General features: G+C 63.5%; 2 protein-coding genes across 4 annotated transcripts in view; one reads left to right on the forward strand and one right to left on the reverse strand.

Annotated features, from left to right (window-relative positions):
- The window catches only part of GSE1 (Gse1 coiled-coil protein), a 91,947-nt gene extending 81,240 nt beyond the window's left edge, over positions 1-10,707 (forward strand). Inside the window, exons 4-17 of one of the 3 annotated variants that reach the window (XM_038185359.2) lie at positions 2,314-2,513; positions 3,561-3,745; positions 3,865-4,062; positions 4,195-4,386; positions 4,503-4,825; positions 5,200-5,524; positions 6,651-7,240; positions 7,590-7,702; positions 7,866-8,136; positions 8,263-8,385; positions 8,497-8,853; positions 9,114-9,392; positions 9,635-9,738; positions 10,085-10,707. In XM_038185359.2, coding sequence (XP_038041287.2) covers positions 2,314-2,513; positions 3,561-3,745; positions 3,865-4,062; positions 4,195-4,386; positions 4,503-4,825; positions 5,200-5,524; positions 6,651-7,240; positions 7,590-7,702; positions 7,866-8,136; positions 8,263-8,385; positions 8,497-8,853; positions 9,114-9,392; positions 9,635-9,738; positions 10,085-10,219 — 3,395 coding nt within the window. In that variant the 3' untranslated portion in view covers positions 10,220-10,707. The remainder of the gene's footprint in view (positions 1-2,313; positions 2,514-3,560; positions 3,746-3,864; positions 4,063-4,194; positions 4,387-4,502; positions 4,826-5,199; positions 5,525-6,650; positions 7,241-7,589; positions 7,703-7,865; positions 8,137-8,262; positions 8,386-8,496; positions 8,854-9,113; positions 9,393-9,634; positions 9,739-10,084) is intronic. The other 2 variants (XM_038185360.2, XM_038185361.2) reach the window with 2 other exon arrangements.
- A 1,332-nt stretch (positions 10,708-12,039) lies between these two features.
- Positions 12,040-14,722, reverse strand: GINS2 (GINS complex subunit 2). Its single transcript, XM_027467180.3, has 5 exons — positions 14,563-14,722; positions 13,471-13,585; positions 13,013-13,112; positions 12,797-12,923; positions 12,040-12,575 (listed from the first exon to the last, which is right to left on the reverse strand). Exons 1-5 carry the CDS (start codon positions 14,650-14,652, stop codon positions 12,450-12,452), a joined length of 558 nt encoding a protein of 185 aa, XP_027322981.3. The 5' UTR covers positions 14,653-14,722; the 3' UTR covers positions 12,040-12,449.
- Positions 14,723-16,577: the final 1,855 nt, after the last annotated feature.

The raw sequence follows: 16,577 nt of genomic DNA on the forward strand, positions 1-16,577 counted from the left end.
CACGGGGTTTCTCCTGACGTTGCCCCCGGTGGGTCGTTACCCAGCCCCTTTTCCAGAGCCTTTTTGCAAACACCATTTACCAGATCCATGAAATGCCACAAAAAGCCATAACCCGAAGCCTCGGGCACCAAACAGTCCCAGGAAAGACCTGGGGGCGTGTTTGTGGCTGGCTCCCCCCCAAAAAATGCGCCCGGTTCCATTAATCCCAGGGTGCCAAGGCGCAGGGGGGCTCAGCTCCCGGCTGCCAGCTCCCCATCTGCTTCCCTCGGGGCGCTCGCACGGCTGTGGTTATTTTTTAATTTCTGGTTGTTTGACGATTTTGCCTTTTCCTCCCCCGTCCCCTCTCTCCTCACACCTGCAGCCGCTCTCCCTTCGCATCCTTCCCCAGAAACCTGCCCCAAAGCTGGCTGGGGGCCAGCAGCCGTGCCCAAATTGGCTCATCCCCGGGGGTTTCCGTGCGCGTGGGCTGCTGTGTGTGTGTCTGGGGAGCTGTTTCTCTCCGAGCCGTGGATTTTTCCCCGCTGGGAAGCTGCTCCTCATCCCGTTTCCATCCCAGGAGGTGCGCGCGGTGGCTGCCGTCCTGCTCCCCCCCTGGGCTGCATGGACACGGGGATCAGCCCCAGCGGGTCCACGTGGCTCTGCCATGCTCAGGGCATGCGTGGGGATTTTCTCATCCCAAAAAAACTCTCAGGGTGCGAGGGGACCTGGCCGTGCCCTCCAGAGCATCCCACATCACCACGGGGCCGGGCACGTTGGTCCCATCGGAGGGATCAAAGCACAAAGGAACCCCAAAGCCACAGGGGCCGGCTGGGGCATCCCGCCTCGCCCCCTGCCCAGGTTTGCCTGCAGGGGATTTTTTTTTTCCCCCTTTTTTCCTTTTTTTTTTTTTTTTTTTCCCCCCTCCTCCTTCAGGGTCTCAGCTGTTAATTACATTTGCCTGTCAGCCCCGGCTGCTAATCTGCTATCGCCGAGCGGAAAGCGGGAGGTCAGAAAACAAAGGTGACACCATCACACTGTGCCTCTTGTCATCTCCAATCCAGATTAGTTTCATTGACTAACTCCTGGCTGAATACCGCCAGTTAATTATAACGATCACAAACCCTCCCGTTTAAAGCCACACAGCGAGAATTAAGGTTCTGAAGTAAGACTTTAGCTTCATTAATTGCCGGGCTCATTGTGATGGTATTGATTGTTAACGCTATCGCGTGGTGAGTAATGGCTTCCCAGCTCAGAGGGGATTAGGCTGCTAATTGTTGTTGGCCTTGCGCTGACAAGATAGACTTCAGTGGGTGTCAAATCCCTATCGCCTGCCTCCTTTGTCGCGGGCAGCCTTTCTCTCCCCGAGCCTCGCCGCTCTCCAAATGAAAGCGATTCGGAGCGAGGCGGGAATAAGTAATCAGGCGGCGTGGCCGGCGGCTCGCCCTGCCCCGCTGCTGCCCTTCCAGGTGCTGCCGGGGGTTTTCGGGGGCCAGCTGGGGTGCTGGGGGGGCGAGCAGGCGGCTTGCACACCCGCGGGGCGAGCAGGAGGTTTGCACGCCCAGGGGAGCCGCCGTGCCGGCGGGACGCGCAGCCAGCTCACGTGCGCCCCGGTGGCTTCGGCCACCCGTGGCCGGTCCCTGCCCGGGTGCCACAAAGCACATTTTGGCCCAAATTCCCCACCGGGGGGAGGCCACCAGCCTGCTGCAGCTGGGGCTGGTCCCAGTTTGGGAGGATTTTGTGCTGGGGGGGTGCAGCAGAGCGCAGGGCGGCTCACCGTGCTGTGTTGGTGTGGGATTGGCACCGCTGCTCCTGCCCGGTGTTCCTCCCTGCGCCACGCTCTCTGCTTCAATTCCCGTTTTTGGAGGGCTTCGTTTCTCCCTCCAGCATCCCCCGAGCGGGTGTGATTTCAAATACAGACGTCTCCTGCAAATAAAAGCCCAAGCTTTGCCCAAGGGTTACGGGGAGCGACCGGTTCATCCTCCTGCGGGCGCCCCCGGCTCGCGCTCAGCACCTTTCGGTGCCATCCCCTCGGTGGATGCTCGCCCTCGCCCCCGGGGGCTGGGCTGGATTTCCCGGTGTAATGAGCCGGGTTTCACCTTACCTTTCCCTGCGCCTCGTGGGGCAGCTGATGGCAGCTGAGTTTCCAGAGCGATGGGAATGAAACCCCAAGGAAAAACCGAGCGCCCCCATCACCACCAGAGCATGGGCACAGCCATGGGGGGGGTCCCCAGAGGACATCCACCCCTCCTGCCCCCCCTCTCACCCCTCCAGATGGGGAGGGCGGTTTCGCTGCCTAATTTTGCCTTTTTCCCCTTTTTTTTTCCCCTTCCCCAGGGTCCTCGATAAGCAGCGAGTCGTCCCCGGTCTCGTCGCCGGCCACCAACCACAGCTCGCCCGCCAGCACGCCCAAGCGCGGCCCCATGGGCCCCATCATCGTGCCCCCGGGGGGGCACAGCGTGCCCAGCACCCCCCCCGTCGTCACCATCGCCCCCACCAAGACGGTCAATGGGGTCTGGAGGAGCGAAGGCAGACAGGTACGGCCGGGCTGGGCGCACCGGGGGGGTGCCCGTCCCCAAAAATCACGGGGACGGCGGCGGTTCCCATCCCGGTGCCACCCGGTGGTGTCCCCCTTTTGTCCCCTCTCCCCCCCCGCCACGTCCCCAGGCTGCCATCAGGAGAGGAAAGCAGCAGAGGCGGAGGGGAAGGAGCCTGGGGGGGGGCAGAATACGATGATGCCGGGGACGCGCCGGCTAATTAAGAAGCATCGTTAGTGGTTCTCTCCTCTCCTCTCGCATGTTACGAGCAGATTCCCGGGGGGATTATGCCACTTGGAAAGACTAATTAAACCACAAAGCGGGGAGGCGGTGGGAGGGGAGAAAAGAGGAGGGAGGGGGGAGGAACAAAACGAAATCCCCGGGGTGCGGGGTGCCTGGGTGCCGCCCGCCCCGCCGTGCCCCCCCCCCCCTCACCAAATCCCCTCGGCCTCCTCTTCCCGAGTGACCCCGGAGGAATCTGGGTTAACCGAGCGTGTTTTATTGTCTGGCAGAGCCGCGCTCGCAGCGTGACGCCCCGAGACGAGGGGGGGGAGGTAATTAGAGCAGAGCCTGGCACGCACAATGAGCCCTGATGCGCTCGGCGGGGGCTGCCGGGGGGACGCCCTTTGTGCCGGCTGCGGTCACCTTGGGACCGTCCCCGACGGCCGGGGGGGGCTGCACTGGGGCTCCTCTGGGAGGAGAGGAGATGAGGAAGGGTCTGGATCCCGCTGCCCCCACCTTGTCCCCAAATTCCCAGCTCGCAGCCCCCGCCAAGGGTCCTCCCGGCATCACCAAGGGTCCCCCCCCCGAGCTGGGGGTGGTGCGAGCAGGGGGTGCTGGAGAGCTGTGGGGAACAAAGCCTCAAAATCCCTGTGCAGGTCCAACGTGTCCTGTCCCCGGCACCTGGTGTAGCCCCCCCAGCCCCCAGCCCACCCTGTAACAGCACAGATGCTCCGTGGGGGCTCCCCACGACCTCCCCAGTGGGACCCCATCCCCTGCGGGGTCCCCACCATCCCCTAATGCTCTCCCCCCCCCTTTCCCTTCCAGCAAGAAGCGGGCTCGCGAGGCAGCAGCAGCAGCAGCAGCCGCGAGCGCCTCATCTCCGAGCCCCCCCTGGCGCAGGAGAAGGCCGGGGGGGGCCCCTCGGTCCCCTCGCACCTCCTGGGGACACCCTACTCCTTCGGGCTGCCCCCCAGCTCCGTGGTGCAGGACTCCCGCTTCCCTCCTCTCAAGTGAGTCCGCGGGCGACGGGGATGGATGCGGGACGCGGGTGCCCCCTCCCCAGGTCGGGGTGCTCGGGGTGGGGGCCGCATCTCCCTGCTCCTCACCGTGCCTTTTTCCCCCCCGGCAGCCTGCAGCGCCCCGTCCACCACGTGGTGCCCCCCAGCGCCGTCACCGAGGATTATCTGCGCAGCTTTCGGCCCTACCACACCGCCGAGGAGCTCCGCATGTCCTCCCTGCCTCCCCTCGGCCTCGACCCGGCCACGGCGGCCGCCTACTACCACCCCAGCTACCTGACCCACCACCCCTTCCCGCACCCTGCCTTCAGGTGGGCACCTCCCCATCCTTACCGGGGCTCGGCCCCCCTCTCCGTGCCATAAACCCCCCGTGCCACGAGTTCCAACCCTCCAGGATGGAATTTCTCCCCTTTATGGCCATTTTCGCCCCTGTCTCCCCGCAGGATGGATGACTCGTACTGCCTGTCGGCGCTGCGCTCCCCCTTCTACCCGCTGCCGGCGCCGGGCTCGCTGCCCCCCCTGCACCCCTCGGCCATGCACCTGCACCTCTCGGGCGTGCGGTACCCCGCCGAGCTGTCGCACTCCTCGCTCTCGGCACTGCAGTCGGAGCGCATCTCCAGCCTCGCCGCCGAGAGGTGAGCGGCCACGGGGGCGGCCACCGCGGCGGGGATGGCACGGGAACCCCCCCCTTGGGGATGCTAACGGGCACCCGCGTGGGGCTGGGGGTGTTTTTTTTTGTTTTATTTTGCAGGCTGCAAATGGACGAGGAGCTGCGGCAGAGGGAGCGGGAGCGCGAGAGGGAGAGGGAGAAGGAGAGGGAGCGGGAAGCCGACCGCGAGCGGGAGAAGGAGCGCGAACGGGAGCGGGAGCGCGAGAAGGAGCTGGAGAGGGAGCGCGAGAAGGAGCGGGAGCGGGAGCTGGAGAGGCAGAGGGAGCGCGCCCGCGAGAAGGAGCTGAGCATGGTGAAAGCCATGGAGGGGCCCTTCCTGCCCATGGCCGAGCTGCACGGGCTGCGGGGACACCCGGCCGAGGAGCGGGGCAAGGCGGCGGAGCCGCTGGTGCCGGGCAGAGCAGGTAACAACCCCGCGGTGGTCGGCCCCTCGTCCCTTTTCCCTTCTCCAGATGGCAAAGCCGAGGGGGTCGGGGACTGTCTTGAGTGGCGGGGGCTGCGGGCTGGCTGTGCCGGCTGCCAGCTCGCCGTGCCAGCAGCCCAGCTGCCGCGGCGCGCTCAGCGGGGCCGCTGCGGAGCGCGGGGGCTGTTGGAGAGGCGCCGCGGGGTTTGTGCCGCCTGACTTCACCCGGGCACGCCAAGCAGCTGGGCTGGCAGCGGGCGGGCAGCCCCCTGCAGCTCCCGTTACCTCGTACCTGTGGGGCTGCTCCCCAAAACACCAGGCGGGGTTTGGCGTGCGCCCTCCCGACGCCCCGGCTCCTTTTTGTGCCCCCCCCAGAGAAACTGAAGGACTCGGTGCTGCCCACGCCGAAGCCCATCCAGCACCCGCTGCACCCGCCGCCGGCCTCGCACCACCCCGTGCCCAGCCTCATCCCCAACCACAACGTGTTCCCCCTGCCCGGCAGCAGCGCGGCCACGGCGCTGCTCATCCACCGCACCAACGAGGAGGAGAAGTGGCTGGCGAGGCAGCGCCGCCTGCGCCAGGAGAAGGAGGACCGCCAGTCCCAGGTCTCCGAGTTTCGGCAGCAGGTGCTGGAGCAGCACCTCGACATGGGGCGCACCCCGAGCCAGCCCGAGCCCGAGCACCGCCCGGAGAACCCCAGGTAGGGCTCCTGCTGTAAGCCCCACGCGGGGCGGCGTCTCCAAATTCATTTCCACCCTCTCCGAGGATGGAGCTCGCCCTTTTCTGCGATCCCTTCTCCCGTTCATCATCCAGCGGGGGTTTTCCCATTCCTGCTTCCTCTCCCCACACCGTGCGCCCCCCAGGAGCTGGCTCGGGCTCCCCGTTAGCTCGCCGAGCCCCCACCTCTCTCCCAGCCGCCGGGCGAGCAGAAATGATTCCTTTTTGCCCACTGCCAGCAGGTCCCCGCCGCGCGGTGCCAGCCAGGCCGGCTGCGCTGGCAGCTCCGGCCATCACCGGTGCCCGACATCTGCGCGGCGGCAGGCGGCGAGCCCGGGAGGTGGCCGGGGGCCAGCGGCGAGCGGCCAGGTGCTGCCGAGGCGGCGGCACCGCTAATTGCAGCTCGCCCTCCAGCACAGCCGTCGCCCCCCAAGCTGCTCCCCCGCAGCGTGCCGATGCGAGGGGGGCACCCCCTGTCCCCCCCTGTCCCACCTCCCCAACTCGGTGCGGGTTTTTTCGCTCGGTTGCCGCGCGCTCCGGCACTGCAGGCTCCTGCGGGCGGCTCTGCTGCTGGCTGCCATTGTTATTTTTGGGTATCAAGGGGATTAGCGCAGCTAATCGAGTAGAACAAGGAGCGGATTGCGGGGCTGCAGAATGGCAAGTGCCTGCTGCAGCCGCACGGCCCTCTCCGGAGCGGGGAGGAGAGAGCAAGGTCACCCTGAGCACGGCAGCACGCGGGGACAGGCGGCCCCATCCCCATTCCCATTGCTCTTCCCATCCCCATCCCCATCCCTCTTCCCATCCCCGTCCCCAAACCAGCACCCCGCACAGCCCCTCTAGGGCTTGCCAGTGCCCCCACAACCCATGGGGGGACAGGGACTGATTTTGGCCGGGGCAGGGGCTGCTTTTGGTCAGGGTGCCTCGTGCCAGGGCTCGGTGGAGCTGTGCCACGGCTGCTGCTGTGATGTGCAAAGGGCTGGGGCGCTCGGGCGGAAAAGCGTTAAGCGCCCAGCTCCGGCACATGAAAACACCCCTGGGGGGGTTAGGGATGTTTTTTCCGGGGTCTCCACCCCTGTCCTCACCTCTCCACCCCTCTCCTCTCCCCGCAGGTCAGGACCAAGCCGCCACGAGCCGAGCGTCCGGGAGCCGGGGCAGCACTTCGGCGGCCCTCCACCGCTCATCTCCCCCAAACCCCAGCACCACCCCATCACCACGTCCCTCTGGAACCCCGTCTCCCTGATGGAGAGCCCCCCGGACCCTCCCCGGCGCCTCCCCGAGCCCCACGCCCTCCACGGCCACCCGGCCCCCTTCGAGCCCAGCCGCCAGGGCATCCCGCTGGTGAAGGTGGAGCGGGTTTTCTGCCCCGAGAAGCTGGAGGACGGGGCGAGGAAAAGGGAGGCGCTGGAGAAATACCCCCCGCCACGGGAGCCCGGCGCCCCCGAGCACGGGGGCTTCGCCCACGCCCCCTTCCTGGCCGAGCTGGAGAAATCCACGCAGAGCATCCTCAGCCAGCAGAGACCCCCGTTAGCCCCAGCCGCCCCCTTCGGCGAGGCCGCCAAGCCCAGCTCGCCCTACAGAGCCCCCCCGCCCCGCGCCCAGGACCCCATGTACATCTACGACGAGTTCGTGCAGCAGCACCGCAGGCTGGTCAGCAAGCTCGACCTGGAGGAGCGCCGGCGGAGGGAGGCCCGTGAAAAAGGTGAATTGGGGGCTCGCAGAGCTCTGGGACCCCCCCTGGGGGTGCCCAGGGGTCCCCCGGGGTTGCCCAGCACGGTGGCCAAGCCGGGGGCGCACGGTGTGACCCCTCCTGGGAGCCCAAATCAGAGCGGCTGGGTAAATCCTCCGCTGGAGACACGGCCAATTAATAAATGATGAACCGAGGCTAATCAGCTGCTTTAAATATTAATAGGGCCGGGCAAGCGGGGAGGAGGCGAAGGAGCCCGCTGTGGGGCAGGCGTTGCCGTGCCCCCTCCAGCAGGGATGGGGCAGCTTCCCGGGGTCCCTGCGTGCCCCCCCCAGGGCTGACACCAACCTCTGCCCCCCCTCAGGTTATTACTACGACCTGGACGACTCCTGCGACGACAGCGACGAGGAGGAGGTGCGGGCACATCTCCGCTGCGTGGCCGAGCAGCCCCCGCTGAAGCTGGACACGTCCTCCGAGGTACGGGGTTGGGATTGGGATGGGGATGGGAATTGGGATGGGGATGGGATGGGGGTGGAAATGGAGGTGTGGATGGGGATGGGGACCGGGATGGGGACCGGGATGGGGACGGTGCTGTGCCAGTCTGGAGGTAACCCCGCTCCGCTGTCCCCTGGTGCCCCAGAAGCTGGAGTTCCTGCAGCTCTTCGGCCTCACCACGCAGCAGCAGAAGGAGGAGTTGCTGAGCCAGAAGCGGCGCAAGCGGCGGCGGATGCTGCGGGAGCGGAGCCCCTCGCCCCCCACCGTGCAGAACAAGCGCCGCACCCCCTCCCCGCGCCTCCCCCTCTCCACCCGCTACAGCCCCGACGAGATGAACAACAGCCCCAACTTCGAGGAGAAGAAACGCTTCCTCACCATCTTCAACCTCACGCACATCAGTGCCGACAAGAGGAAAGGTAACGCCTGCGCCCCGCGCCCCGCTGGGGTCGGGATCCCCTCTCCTCCTGTTTTCGGGGTGCCGCCTCGCCCCGCGGGGGGCCGGGAGCTTGCCCCGCTGAGCAGAGGCTCCGCTAAAACCTCAGCTTCCCACGGGGCAGACAAGGAGAAGCTGGTGGAGATGCTGCAGGCCATGAAGCAGAAGCCGGCGCCGGGCGCCGTGGTGGTGAAGAGCTCGCCGCGGGACAGCCCCAGCGGCCCCGTTGCCGGTGAGCCTTTTTTAGCCTTTTTTTCCCTTTCCTCGGGGCCATTTGGGAGCATCCCTGCGGGACCCCGGGGATGCAGGGCGCGGGGTTCTCACCCTCCTCTTCCTCCCGCAGAGCCGCCGGTGCAGCCACTGCTGCTGGACCCGGAGAAAGCCGCGGGCATCGCCGAGAAGGCGGCGGAGCCGGGGCGCTTGGAGCAGCTGCGAGCCCCGGAGCTCCCCAGGGTTAAGGAACCCACGGCTTTGGGGGGTGAAAAACCCCCCCGGCTGAGCGATGGGCACCCCGGGAAGAAGGCGCTGAGCATCCTCAGCTACGTGCGGGGCCCCCTGCCCAAGGACATCCCGGTGCCGCTGTCCCACAGCGTGAACGGCAAGAGCAAGCCCTGGGAGCCCTTCATCGCCGAGGAGTTCGCCCACCAGTTCCACGAGTCGGTGCTGCAGTCCACCCAGAAGGCGCTGCAGAAGCACAAAGGTGCTGGGGGGGCGCAAGGAACGGGAGATCCCCCCCCCCATGAACCTCCCCAAAGGGTTGGCACCGCCCAGGGCGCATCCTTGCGGGGCAACCCGCCCGTGACCCCGCTCCCGGAGCATCCCGGTGAATGATCCCGGGCTGGCACGGCTCCTGCGGTTATAGGGGAGGGTAAAAGGGTTGGGAAATCGCATCCCCTTTGCCACCGACCCCACAAATTCCAGGGGGCTGGAGGGCATGGGGTTGACGCTCGGTGCCCGCAGGGGGGACGGCGGCGCTGACGGCGGAGCAGAACCACAAGCTGGACGCCTCCATCCACTACAACATCCCCGAGCTGCAGGCTTCCAGCCGCCTGGCCCCGCACAACGGCACGGCCGAGGGGTCCCTGCCCCACCGGGTGCTCGCCCCACAACCGGCCTCCGAGGAGGAGGAGGAGGAGGAAGAGGAGGAAGAAGAGGAAGAGGAGGAGGAAGAGGAGTGCCCCAGGCCCAAGTGGCGAGGGATCGAGGCAATTTTTGAGGCTTACCAGGAGCATATAGAAGGTAGGGTGGGATTTTGCTGCTTTGTGGGGTGGGGATGGGGGTTATGGGGACGCGTGGCCACGCACGGACCCGCGGAGCCCATCCTGGCTTCGTGGCTTCCTCGTTTCCTTGCCCAGCAGCTGGGTTAGGGAGAAAGGAGCTGGTTTGGGGGCTGGAGGAGGCCGTGTCCTCCCCGGGAGGGTGCAGGTGCCGGCATGGGGCTGGGTTTTGGGGCGCTCAGCCCCGTTCCCCGTGCCTTGCAGAGCAAAACCTGGAGCGCCAAGTGCTGCAGACGCAGTGCCGGCGGCTGGAGGCGCAGCACTACAGCCTGAGCCTGACGGCCGAGCAGCTCTCGCACAGCATGGCGGTGAGTGGGGGGCACCCCAAAAGTGGGGTGAGGGCCCGTCCTCCTGTCGGGGCACCCCTCCTCCTGCCCCATCCTCCTGCAGTGCCCCCATCTTCCTACAGGACCCCATCCCCTTTTGGTGTCCCCATATTCCTGCAGTTCCCCATCCCCCTTTGGTGTCCCCATCCTCCTGCCATGCCCCCGTTCCCTTTTGGTGCCCCTAACCCCCTTTTGGTGCCCCTAACCCCCTTTTGGAGCCCCCCATCCCCGTACCCCTCACCGCACGGTGCGGCCAACCCAACCCCTCTCCCCGCCACAACCCCCGTCCCCACCCCACAACCCCCCTGACCCCACTGTTTCCTCGCAGGAGCTGCGTTCCCAAAAGCAGAAGCTGGCCTCGGAGCGCGAGCGGCTGCAGGCGGAGCTGGATCACCTGCGGAAGTGCCTTGCCTTGCCCGCCCTGCAGTGGTCTCGGGGTTATTTCAAGGGGTACCCCAGGTGACGCTCCCCGGGCTGGGCCAGAACACATAGTCTAGAAATAATAATCTATTTTATTACCTGGAATATTTAATATTTTTCACTGGGAGGTTTGAAGCTAAAAAATAATAAAATAATTAAAAAAAAAAAAACAAACAACACACACACGCGAAAAAAAAAAAAAAAAGGAACTTCAAACGGAGAATGTGCCATGCATGAAGCAAAAAGGAAGGCGGGAGCCGGGCGCTCACCCCGTCCCCGTCCTTGGGGGCGACCCCCCCCGCACCCCCAACACTTTATATAGCTCATTTTTTTGTTTTTTAATTAAAAAAAAATCCGATTATAAAAACTCCGCCGACAACACTAAAAGCCGGAGGAGCCCCGCGGGGCCGGTGGCAGGGGGGTGTCCCCCCCATACACCCCAAAACGTGTCCCCAACCCCCCCACCCCCTTACCGTGGGGTTTCCCCCTGGAAAATGCACTTGGCTCTCAAATAAAGTCCGTGAACTCCTGGAGGCACCTTCTTCTTCCTCTGCGGCAGGCGGGGGGGGGTTTGGGGTTGTGGGGGGCTTTTTTTTCCTGCAATTCGAGTCAAAAAAAAAGAAAAAAAAAGGTGCTTCAGCCTTGTACTGTGTATATATATTAAAGAAAGACAAAGTTTTGTATGTTTTGATTGCTTTAATTGTTGTTATAAAAAGCTTGCCTTTTTTTTTTTAACGTTTCTTCTTTTTTTTTTTTAATTTTGGCCTTGGTTTCTCCCCTTTCCTCCCAGCCCTTTTTCTCTCTTTTTTTTTTTTTTTGGCACAAGGACTTGCTTTTAGCACTGCTGCTGGTCAGGGCAGAAAAGCTAGAAAAGAAATTGAGAAAAAAAAGAAAGAATTGAAAAAACAAATCCCATTTCCACTGGGGCAGGTGCTGTCACACCACAGCCCCCCCCCCTTCCCCATCCCTCCAATTCTGATTGTTTTTTCCCTTTTCCCTTTGGTTTCTGTCTTTTTTTGGGTCCCTCCAAGCACTGGGGCAGCTGCGGTGCTGCATGGGGGGTGGGGGTGAGTCCCAATGTCCCAATCCTAAAACCAGCAGGGGCTGCACGGGGTTGGAAAGGGGCAGCACGGGGAAGGGGGACCCAACCCCACTGCAGCGGGCACAGCCCCAAAATCCCCCTAAATCCCCCAAAATCCCCCAAAATCCCAAAACAATCAGACAGAGTGAAGGGAAGGCGTTTGGGCAGGGGAAATGGGGGCACACCCTGAGGCTGGGCGCATGCCTGGCTCCTTGGGGTGCTCCCCAAACCTTCCCCTTCCCCGAGTGCCAGGCTGGGAAAAAGAGGTTGGGGATGGAAAAATCGTGGGCAAAATTTCTCCCCCGCAGCTCCCACGCTGAGAATTCCCCCCCACAGCAGCCCAAAATCGAGTTTTTGACCCTGTGCTCGCAGCTTCTCAGGAGGATTCCCCCCGGGTCCTGTCTCTTTGTCCCCACCCCGCGTGGAAATCACTGGAGCGGTAACAGGCAGAGCCAGGAGAGGGCAGGAAAAGCAGGGAGGTAACAGAAAACAAGGAAATAATTGGGAAAAAGAAGAAAAAAAAGCACTAAACCTGTTCTATCTGTACTTATTTGGATTAATTGTAATGGAATATATCATTTATCGAATGTAGTGGTTAGCTATTTAGGAACACAGGGCTGGAATTGCTGGAAACGTCCACAGAAATAAAAGCTTCAACGATGGCAAAGGATTCTTCCTGCCCCAGCAGCCAGGGGGAAGCTGCCCTGCTCCCACGTTGCTCAGCCCACGTTGTTTGCCCCCCCCAGCACCGTTTGACCCCCAGATGGAAAAAAAAACGTGAGGAAATTCAGCGCGGCTCGCTCAGTGGCCGCTCGCTTCTTTATTTTTAGTTTCAGCCACAAATAAAAATGAGATCTCGTACAAAACAGCCTGGGCGGGAGAGGGAAAACCCTTTCCTTTTGTCCTCCTGCACAGGGAGCAGCCGGAGGTTGCTGATCTCCCCGGCGCACGCCTCGGGCTCCTCTTCTCATGGCTCTGAGCGGATTCTCGGCGAAGCGCCGCCTCGAAATTCCTCTCTCCCAAGCCGGCGCGTGGCCTGTGCTGCCCTCAGAAGTTCCCTCTCCGAAGCACAGCCACGCCGGGCAGGGCAGGGAGCTCTGCCTGCCGCCAGAGAGCAGCCGAGCAGAGAGCAGCTCCCCGGCAGGCTCTGAATTTCCCCCACTCTCCGGGGGAAGGTTTGAGGGCGGGCGCCTCAGAAATCCTGCGACTGGGAGCTGTGGGAGGGCTGCAGGTTGGTGCGCAGCTTGTACATGTGGTCCAGGGCTTGCGTGAGGAACGTCCCGATGGTGTTGATCTCCATCAGGGTCAGGTTATCCAGCTGGAAAGAGAGAAAAAGCCACAAAATTTGAGGCCCTGATGATGCGGGAGATGAGGAACGCAGCCAACAGCTCCGCAGCGCTCATTTTCCCTCGGTGCCACCCCAAAGGACAACCCGGCTGCACCCAGGGGGGCAGGAGAAGCGCAGAACCCGCAGGATTTCTCTCCCCACCCCTCGGGGGATCCACGAGCAGAGCTGCCGAGCCCCCGCTGCCCCCAAACCTTGGCGTGAGCCTCCTGCTGCCGGACGAAGCTGTCGGCGGACAGGCGCAGCTTGGCCATGCGCGTGTCCCACGTGTCCTTCACCAGCGTGCGGATCTCGTCGGCCTTGGGGATGTTGTCGGAGGCGCTGGGGGGAAAAAAAAAAAAGGATGCTGCAAACAAAACCCTGAGAAATCGTCCGGGTGAACACGCACCCCAAAATGTCCCCACGCTTACTAGTTTAACAGCAGCTTCGTCAGCTCCATGTAGTAGGGGCTGGGCATGGGGGTGAAGGTGTCCTCTTTGCGTTCCTGGTCCCGTATTTCCTCCAGTTTTTCTGCAAGGCAGCCAGGAGCGGTCAGGAGGAGAAAAAAAAGGCAAAAAGGCAGGCTGGTTTTGCAGAACCGAGCCCGCGAGCTGAACTCAGGTAAATGCAGAGAGTGTGAAGGGAGAAAAAAGGTTCCCGGGTGAAGGAAAAAGCCCCAACGCCCGTCCCGGGGGCTGGCAGCTGCTGCACCAGGGCAAGCTGTGCCTGATCTGCCCAGGAAGATTTCGTTTTTTTTTGCGAAAATAAATCAAAAGGAGGGAAATCAGCTCCTTCTCTCAGTGTTAACTCGTGTCTGGTGAATTCAGCTCCATGTTACCAGCAGATGCCCGTGGGTTTTTGTCTTTCCCTCGCCCCCGCTGAAGCTCACCCACGTCCATCCACTCCGGGGGCACCAGGCGGCATTTCTGCCTCTGCTTCAGGTTGATGGCCAGCCACAGCGGCACCTCCACCGGCAGCCCCGGATTGAAAGGGCCCAGGTCCCCCTGCAAGAGGGATGGGAGAGGGAAATACGGTGAGGGAAAGGGCTCGGGCACTGCAGCGCCCTGCTCCTCTGGCTTCTGGGGAGTTATTAGGGGATTTGGAGAGGTCTGAGCCGGGCAGTGCCTCAATTTCCACCTCCTGCTCCCCACGCCCCCTCCCAGCCCCTGCCCCTTCAGTCCCCCCACACCTCCACCCCCCAGCCCCGCAGCCCCTGAGCCCAGCCTCCCCCAATCCTCACTCCAAATCCCCCAACCCCGGTCTCAAACGCCCCGATCCTGACCCCAAATACCTCATCCCCTGACCTTAACCCCCCCCCAGCTCTGAACCCCAAATTCCCTCAGTCCCAGACTCAAATCTACTAGCCCTGACCCCAAAATCCCTGATCCTGGCCCCAAATTCCCCAACTTTGACCCCAAAACCCCCAGCCCCTGACCCCAAACCCCCCAACCATGACCCCACATCCTCCAAGCCCCATCCCGAAAATCACCTTTCCCCTGGCCCCAAATCCCCGCCCCTGTCCCCCAAACTCCCATTTCTGACCCCAAATCCCCCGATCCTGCCCCCAAGCCCCCTCAGCTCTGTTCCCCTGATCCCCCAACCCCTGTCCCCCAAAACATCTTTCCCCTGACCCCAAAACCCCCATCCCTGACCCCAAAACCCCATCCCTGACCCAAAACCCCCATCCCTGACCCCAAAACCCCCATCCCTGACCCCAAATTCCCCATCCCTGACCCCAAAACCCCCATCCCTGACCCCATATCCCCAGATCCTGCCTCTAAACCCCCCCTTTCTGCCCCCAACCCCCCAATCCCTGCCCCCAGCCCCCCTCAGCTCCTCCCCTCCCAACCCCCAACCCCCGCCCCCCGCAGCGGCCTTCCCCTGCCCCCAAACCCCCATTTCTGACCCCAAAACCCCCATTTTTCACCCCAAACCCCCCGTTTCTCCCCCCAGGCCCCCGTTTCTGCCCCCGGCCCCGCACCCCGATGAGGTGCACTCGGTCCATGCTGAAGCTGGGCACGATCGTCACCAGCTCCTGCTCGGCCAGGAACTCCGCCTCAGCCGGCTCCATGGCGACGGCACCGGAACCGGAAGCGGAAGCGGAACCGGCTCTGGGCCCGCCACGCTCCCGCCCTCCCCATTGGCTGCGCGGCCTCTAAGCCCCGCCCACCTCTCCCGCTTCCCGCCGCCGGCCGCTTTTTCGCGCTCTCCGCTTGGGGGCGGGACGCGGCGTGGCTCGGAGCTCTCTGATTGGTTAACCCGTCTCGCCCTTGACTTCCCATTGGCTGCCGCGCGGAGAGGGGAGGTGCGCGCCGCTAGCCGCGGGACCAATCCGAACGCGTCCGCGGGGGAGCATCGACCAATCAGCGCTCAGCACTTGTTGCCAGGGCGCCGCGGGGGCAGACTCCTCCTCCCCGGTGCTGCACATGCGCAGTGCGCCCCGCTCCCTGCTGCTCACTGCTGCCCCCTGGCGGCCGGGGCGGGCAGCGCCACGCAGGGACCCCCGGGACCCCCCAGGACCCCCCCAGGACCCCGTTATGGGACCCCCCGTCCGCCCCCAGCCCTGCCCCTGTGTCCCCGGGAGGCTGCACACGGGCAGGTGCTGCCTGGTGTACAGGGGTCTGCTTCCCTGCTGCTGCACGGGGATCTGTCCATCCGTCTGTCTGTCTGTCTGTGCATCCACCCATCCATCCATCTGTCCATCCATAATCCATCCACCCGTCCACCCACCCACCCATCCATCTACCCACCCAGTCACCCACCCATGCTCCCATTCAATCACCCATCCACCCATCCTCTTACCCATCCATCCATCTACCCCTTTGTCCGTCCGTCCGTCCGTCCGTCCATCCACCCATCCATCCATCCATCCATCCACCCACCCCACCATCTACCCATCCAGCCACACGTGCACCCATCCACCCACCCATCCATCTATCTACCCACCCATCCTTCCTTCCATCCTTCCTTCCTTCCTTCCACTCACCCACCCACTCACCTACCCATCCATTCACCCACTTGCATACCCACCCACCTATCCACCCATCCATCTACCCTCCCATCCATCCATTCATCCTCCTGTCCATCCATCCAACCACCCACCCACCCATCCACCAATCCACCCACCCATCCATCTACCCACCTACCCATCCAACCACCCAACCACCCATCTACCCATCCATCTACCCACTTATCCATGCAACCACCCACCCACCCCTCCACCCACCCATCCATCCATCTCTCCATCCCTCCATCCATCTGTCTTCCCACCCACCTACCTACCCATCCATCCACCAACTTGTCCACCCACCCACCCACCCCGCCATCTACCATTCCACCCACCCACCCACCCATCCATCCATCCTCCCACCCATCCATCCATCCATCTACCCACCTAGCCACACAACCACCCACCCATCCCTCCATCCCTCTTTCCATCCATCCATCCATCCCTCCATCCATCCATCCCTCCATCCATCTATCTTCCCACCCACCCACCCACCCACCTACCTACCCATCCATCCACCAACTTGTCCACCCACCCACCCCGCCATCTACCATTCCATCCATCCATCCATCCTCCCACCCATCCATCCATCTACCCAACAACCCACCCACCCATCCACCCACCCACCCATCCATCCATCCATCCATCCATCCATCCATCCATCCATCCATCCATCCATCCATCCATCCATCCATCCATCCATCCATCCATCCATCCATCCATCCATCCATCCATCCATCCTCCCACCCATCCATCTACCCACCTAGCCACACAGCCACCCACCCATCCACCCATCCCTCCATCCCTCCTTCCACCCATCCATCCATCCATCCATCCATCCACCCACCCACTCACCCACCCACCCACCCCCCACACCCATCCCTCCACCCCCCCACGCACCCCCGTCCCCCCCCACCTCTCCCCACCCCACCCCGGGGGTGCCCCCGTCGTGGCGCGGTCCCCGCGGTGCCACCAGCACGCAGCACGGC

Source organism: Anas platyrhynchos, chromosome 12 (assembly GCF_047663525.1).
Source record: "Anas platyrhynchos isolate ZD024472 breed Pekin duck chromosome 12, IASCAAS_PekinDuck_T2T, whole genome shotgun sequence".
In the NCBI taxonomy this organism is placed as follows: Eukaryota; Metazoa; Chordata; class Aves; order Anseriformes; family Anatidae; genus Anas; species Anas platyrhynchos.

What these genes read in the sequence shown, in the direction of transcription:
- GINS2 (XM_027467180.3), bottom strand. Translation starts at nt 14,652, where the DNA reads ATGGAGCCGGCTGAGGCGGAGTTCCTGGCCGAGCAGGAGCTGGTGACG. An exon ending in CCCGGAGTGGATGGACGTGG is followed by an intron (nt 13,113 to 13,470) that starts GTGAGCTTCAGC and finishes GCTGCCTTGCAG; the next exon opens with AAAAACTGGAGGAAATACGG. An exon ending in ACGAAGCTGCTGTTAAACTA is followed by an intron (nt 12,924 to 13,012) that starts GTAAGCGTGGGG and finishes TTTTCCCCCCAG; the next exon opens with CGCCTCCGACAACATCCCCA.